We start from the raw sequence: 6,409 nt of genomic DNA on the forward strand, positions 1-6,409 counted from the left end.
AGCATTGGAAATGTAAATGAAATAAATACCCAATAAAAAAATAAGAAGTGGGTACCACTACATTCTTAGCTTCAGTCTAATGCTCTCCCAAGTGAGCTATGAGACCCCTAACATATATGTAGCAGAGGGCTGTCATCTCTGGCATCAGTGGGAGAGAATGTGCCTAATTCAGAAGAGATTTGATGAAGCAGGGTAGGGGAATCTGGGCTGTCCTCTCAGAAGTGAAGGGGAGAGGTGATGTGGGGAGGAATTCTTTGAGAGGGGACTAGTAGGAGAGCAACATGTGGGCAATAAGTAAGTAAATAAATAACTTTTTTCTTAGCTTCAATTGAGGCAGACACTAGGGACTTTTTCTATAAGGTCACTCAAAATGATGGTTTACAGTGAGATCCAACAGAACATATTCTCAACTGGCTAAGAGGACATATTAGGTCTATAAGCAAAAGTCCTACAGGCTTTTAAAAGATGTCCCCAAGAAAATTTTCACATAACGCATCCCCAACTCAAAGATAAAACTTTGCTTTCTGAAACTGGAATTTTGTCTAAGCACCTTTTTGTGGTCAACTGACAGTAGACTTGTCTTTATTTAACAATTTTAGCATAAAGTTATTGGCTATCTATTTTTTAATGAATATTAGTTTTACATGAAGACAAACTTTACTTATTCATTAATTAGATATAATTTCAGTTATTCATACTAAAACTATCTTTAAAATGAGTATTGGCACAAAACTGACCTCACAGAGACATATTATCTAATGAAATAGTTTACAGCCCAGGAAATTATATTGTCCTTGGAATTACATTTAATCCTGTTGATTAGAGAAATGTCTGAAAGAAATCAAAGACTAACTTTGAATTAGACAGTTAAATTCAAAACTGGAAATATAGAGATTGAAATAAGCAATTTTAAACAATTTAGATATATGAAATGTTAGTTTACTAAAAAATAAGAAAAAAAATATATATAACAAGTGTGGAATAATAGTTACAAAACAATAAAAGCTAAAAATATTAAAATGTTCTTATTGTGATACTTTAGCAAAGGAGCTATTTGATAAATGAATATAAAACATTTTTTTAAAAAATAACATGATCCAATAAAGATGTTAATAAGTAATTGGTCTATTAATAATTTTATTCCCTATGTTTTCATATAATGCAACACAACTTTACCTTATTAAATGGAATCCCTAGAAAATTAATAAATTTTTTGTCAGTTATATTAATATGAGTTAGGGTATGCTGCAAGGCAAACAAGAGCTATACTGTAATTTTCAGATGATGAAAGACAGATAGAAAATCCTAAGTGTTAAATTAGAGGGCTGGCATGGTATCTGGACCAAGGGCATTACCTAATGCAGAGACCCAGTATGGATAGAGCTCCTTCGTGAGGAGAGCGTCATCAATGTCAGACAGAAAACTCTTCAGTACGCCTGTCACATCTTCAAGTTGATGTTTCCCAGCTCGTAACTTAACACTCCTGGCATCCTTTTTGAAACTCTCCAGGAGTTCACTTATGTGCAAAGGATCACCATCCTTTTGATAAATGTATTTGCATCCTAACCCTGTGTTAAAAAAAAATAGCAAGTTATATGAGTAGTATCCACAGTCATAGTCTACTGGGATATCTTAGGAGCAGAACAGATCCTTCTGTGGGATCATGAACGAAAGAAGTCATCAGCCATGAGGTTAAAGACTGTGCACTCCTCAAATGTGATTTACCTGGGAACCTAATGAATAAGTCAACCTATCCTCAGTCAACATCCCTCAGGCCTCTCTCTAGTTCTCCATACTAACATTTTCAAATGGAGTTTTACCTCAAGAGGAATTTAGTCTCAGAAAATAAGCTTTCTTACAATTGGACGCAACGATATAAAATTTGGTATATACTTTCTCGTATTCTCAGCACATACTCATCTACTCTTTTATTTGCTGTGACAAGCTATACCTTTTTCCAATATTCCCAACTCCCTGACTCACCAGACACCCCATATAAGTCAAAGTAGCACTAAGTAACAGAACAGGGGTACCAACGATGACAGTGGTGATATAGACACACACTTCCTTTGGTTCCTCTGCAGTTCTTTCTCCTTGTGGAATCAAGCTGAACTCACTATCCACTTTCAATGTCCTCACATTACTATACAGTCTCTTCCAGAAGTCTTATCCCTGGGTTTGGAGCACTGTCATTAAGTATATCAACAGTATTATTTAGATGTCCGTCAGTTTTGGATATTGACAATTGCTTGCAGCATTTGACAAGCCTCCAGGATCTGCTGCCAAAATTCCGTTAATCATGTTTTTTATGGTATCACAACCTCACTTACATTTCTCTCCTTCTAATAGCCCCCCAGCGTTCTATTTATTTTCTTTTTCCAACCTCACTTCTATTTTCTTTTTGGCCCATTAGAAAACTCTCAGGGTGAATCTACCCACCCTTACCACTCCATATATAATGTGCCTCTTTTTACCTAGGTTTTAATCCTTAAACTTCAAATCACGGACACATGCATGTGGCTTCCTACATGCACAGAGACAGACACAGCCTTATAGGACATCATAGAAATGTGAAGGACTTGATTTTTCTTTTCTTTATTTCTTTGCTTCTTTTACCAGCTTAACTTCCTATCATATTTTAAAATCCCACTCTTCAATCACAATAGACGGTATTACTTTCTCCTTACCTTATGCCAAGTCAGAATCTTTGCAACTCATGCCATTAAAAATGTCAAAAAGTCAGTCTTCTTTCTGTTCATGTGCTATCATCTGTGCCTTGTACATCGTCATTATGTTATACAGCTCCCTGCCCCTATTCTTATGCAGGACAATGAGTCCATACAATGTCAATGATGTGGCAAAACATTTAGGCCTATTAGTCTTATTGTCAAAAGCCTAAAAAAACATACTTCTATGCATCTTTCCTAATGTCTCTAGGGAAAACTTACACAATATTAAAATTTTTCTGGAGCTGACCCAACCTCATATTTCTTTTATAGGTCCAATCTTTTAACTCTATACTTTAAGCACAGTTAACTCCACACACACTTTTCTAAACAAACAACCACAAAGTTCTCTATTGCACCCTCTACTCTGGGGTCAACTGATATGCCCAGTTTAGAACAATGAGCCTCTCTACCACTGAATCTTACATGCTAAGATGCAAATACCTGTCTATGTGCTTGCTTCTCAACTATAAATTTATGATGCCCTAGAAGACAAGAAGGCAAGAATTAAGTCTTATCTTCTTTTTATATCTGTCAGGAACAGTGCATGGTAAATGGCTACTTACTGCAAAGATAAATAAATTGTATACATTAATTTTAACTATGTGCCTGGGAGACAATATTCCTCACTGAGGGTATTTCTAATATCCAATGCTTAGACAGCTTTACCAGACTGATTGAAATTATAATAGAGCTGGAAAGATGGTTCAGTGAGAAAAGAATTTTGCTCCCAAGCTTGCAACCTTAAATTTGATCTTAGGGACCCACAAGACAGAAGGGAAATGAGTCCTGAAAAACTGTCCTCTGACCTATACACACATGCTATGGCATACATGCATGTGTACATTCATGCACACATGCATACACTCATACACACATGCACACACATACACACACACACACACACACACACACACACAAACCCTTAAAAGTACAGAATAAACTGAAAAAATCCTCCAATCAATAATTACCACACTTTATTTAAAGATTAAGTTCATAATACTTAACATGAAGAGCACAGAAAATTGGCCTTTACATTTTTATCCAGATGCTAAGATATTCAAAAATAATTGCTACTATAGAGAGTTCCAGGCAAACACTTGCCTCCTGTGAGCTCTGTGCAGTACCCAAGTTCTTATCAAATCTTTATGTTAATGAGACTTATGTTATAATAATAAAGGTTTTATTCCATATTCTCCTTAAAATATAAACAACTTTTATTGGACTTTTTTTTTTTTTACTTTATAGCAGAAGTTAATTGTGTTAGTTATGAAGTCCTTAAAATATATGAGATATAGTTGAAACAATCCAGTGCTTAATAATTTTAAATTCAAATAAACACCAAAGGCAAACTTGCCCCAGAGAAACTTCCAATTGGTTACACGGGAACTCCTCTTGCTAATGTAATCATTTGTCAGCTTACAAAGATGCTATGCCACTCTGAAACTAACATGATGAGACAGTTCCCTGTGAGTTTGTGCCCTTCGTAACACAGTATGTGTGATCACATATCCCTGTGAGATGCAGCCAAGCTAAAGTGCATGAGCACAGTACATATAGACAACCATTTCCAGTCCTCAATTAAACAGGGCAGCTGTTAAGAAACATGTCCGTGCACTATGTCGCAAAGAAGTCTCAATGGTAAGTCCTGAATGTATGGTTATGTGAAAGGTCTCAGTATACATTCAGCACAAACACAATTTATATATTTAAAAAAATATGATTGGATTATATTTGAAGTAAAATACTTAAGGTGATATGCCTGCCCAAAGAACTTAAATACACATTCTATAAATTTAACTCCTGAAAACAACTTTACATCAAAGTACTTATTTCTGACATATGGTCATTTATCATGCCATTAGCTTGATACATAGAATAGTCACATATTCTAGGTGAACAGCTCACTCTGGCTGCATGTTTCCTAAGAAACAAGACAATATTTAACTAAGTCTTTCTTACTGCCTATGTCTGTCTTCTTTTCAAGTTAAAAAACCCCCAAATATCTATAATATTAAGAGAATAAAATGTTAATACAATTTCAGAAATACTAGGTCTATTACTTCATTCCTCACCAGATTTTTTTTTTTATAAATGACATTTACCCATCATTTAAAAAGTTGAAAACATAATATATTCAAAATACAGGTCAAGGTATATATAAGCAAGCAGTAGAGCATTATTCCTAGCTTGAAGTTAGGCCCTGAATGTGAACCCAGAACCATATACATGCATACATACACACATACATACATACATACATACATACATACAAACATATATACACATACATACAATAAAAGTGTTTATCTTTTAGAAATTTAAATGATGTATACAACTAAGAATGAATTTGAGGGTTCACAATAATTTGAAAATCAATATGAAGATTAAAGTTATTTTCCAGGTAAACTTATGAAACCCATGCTATCACACAGAATTAAAAGGAGCCTTAACTAAGTAGGTTCAGAGCCAATCCTTTGGGTTTGCTAGGTTCTCATAAACAAGTCTGTGGCAAATAGCCCAATCATTAAAATGAATGGCCACAGTTGATGTAAACGTCTGACCAGTCGCATGATGGATGAAACAAATACACACATTTTGTGCTTGCTAACAGAAAGCACATCATTTTATATATTGTTCCAAGGTTTACTATTTCTAAAAACTGTACTTAAGCATGGTGAGCGGCTCTTGGCTTTGTTCTTGAACTTTTATCCCTAAAAACAGTCTTTACTATTTCTAGGGACATTTTATACTATTTTATTCAGTGGGTTACATAGTATTTTCGTGGGCATGAAGGACCTAGGCAACCGTGGGGAAGTATTACCAGTGTACATGTGTTGCTGGAGAAAGGGGCGGGCTGGCTGAGCAGCAACTGAGCTTTTGAGGTTTCACTGGTGTACTTACAAAGGGAAAGGCACTAATTCGTTCCCATGGAGGTATCACTTCGAAGCTGTAAGAGTGATACCCTAAGTTCTAGGAGTTGAATAAACATCCTGTGATACTTACCATACTGTGTAACAAATGCTATGCAGCTGTTCACAATAATGGGGACGTCATTCTTGCAGAGCTGCTGATCTTGTAATGCGTTACCATCTGTACCTGCTGCTTTTTCAATTGCAGTATGCCAGACTGTGAAATCCAACTTGGTGTGCCCATGGATGTATAGTGTTCTGTGAAGTTTAAAAAGCATATCTTATTATAATTTTGCTTTTTTAAAAAAAAATATTTCAAGGCAGATTACCCTAAAATCCACATACATGTGATCTTGTCTCACAGATTAAAAAAACAAAAAACAAAAAACAAAAAAACCCCACAACTTTCTTTTACCTTCCACCCCTACCAGATGTGTCTCCCTCCCTCTCTCTGTTGTCTCTTAAGGTCACATAGCACAGAGGAAGCTCTACCAATTCAGTTATCCTCTTCCAATTTCCTAGGTCTCCAATTCCATCTCTACATAAGTCAATGCAAACTACTGTGACAAACATTGCCAGTGTCTTTAAATATATTCTTTACTAATAAAAATGTTTCATAATAGTTAATTTTATTGCTTTTAAAAAGGGGGGAAGAAACAAAACAAACATGATTTACCTTTTCTTTTCAGATTTCCATTCTTTGACATCTTTCTATCCCCTTCTTTTTTTTTTTTTTTTTTTTTTTTTTTTTTTTTTTTTTTTTTTTTTTTT

At 35.0% G+C, this 6,409-nt stretch overlaps 1 protein-coding gene across 4 annotated transcripts in view; it reads right to left on the minus strand.

Annotated features, from left to right (window-relative positions):
* Positions 1-6,409, minus strand: part of Arap2 (ArfGAP with RhoGAP domain, ankyrin repeat and PH domain 2) — a 164,701-nt gene that overhangs the window by 50,192 nt on the left and 108,100 nt on the right. For all 4 annotated transcript variants that reach the window (XR_003836690.1, XM_021162421.2, XM_029477281.1 and 1 more), the window contains exons 20-21: positions 5,733-5,896; positions 1,356-1,568 (exon numbers count right to left, since the gene is read on the minus strand). Coding sequence is in view for 3 of the 4 variants with exons in the window: in XM_021162421.2 (XP_021018080.1) it covers positions 1,356-1,568; positions 5,733-5,896 (377 nt within the window). In the remaining variant the exon portion in view is untranslated. The remainder of the gene's footprint in view (positions 1-1,355; positions 1,569-5,732; positions 5,897-6,409) is intronic.

This window comes from Mus caroli, chromosome 5, assembly GCF_900094665.2.
Source record: "Mus caroli chromosome 5, CAROLI_EIJ_v1.1, whole genome shotgun sequence".
Taxonomy (NCBI): Eukaryota; Metazoa; Chordata; class Mammalia; order Rodentia; family Muridae; genus Mus; species Mus caroli.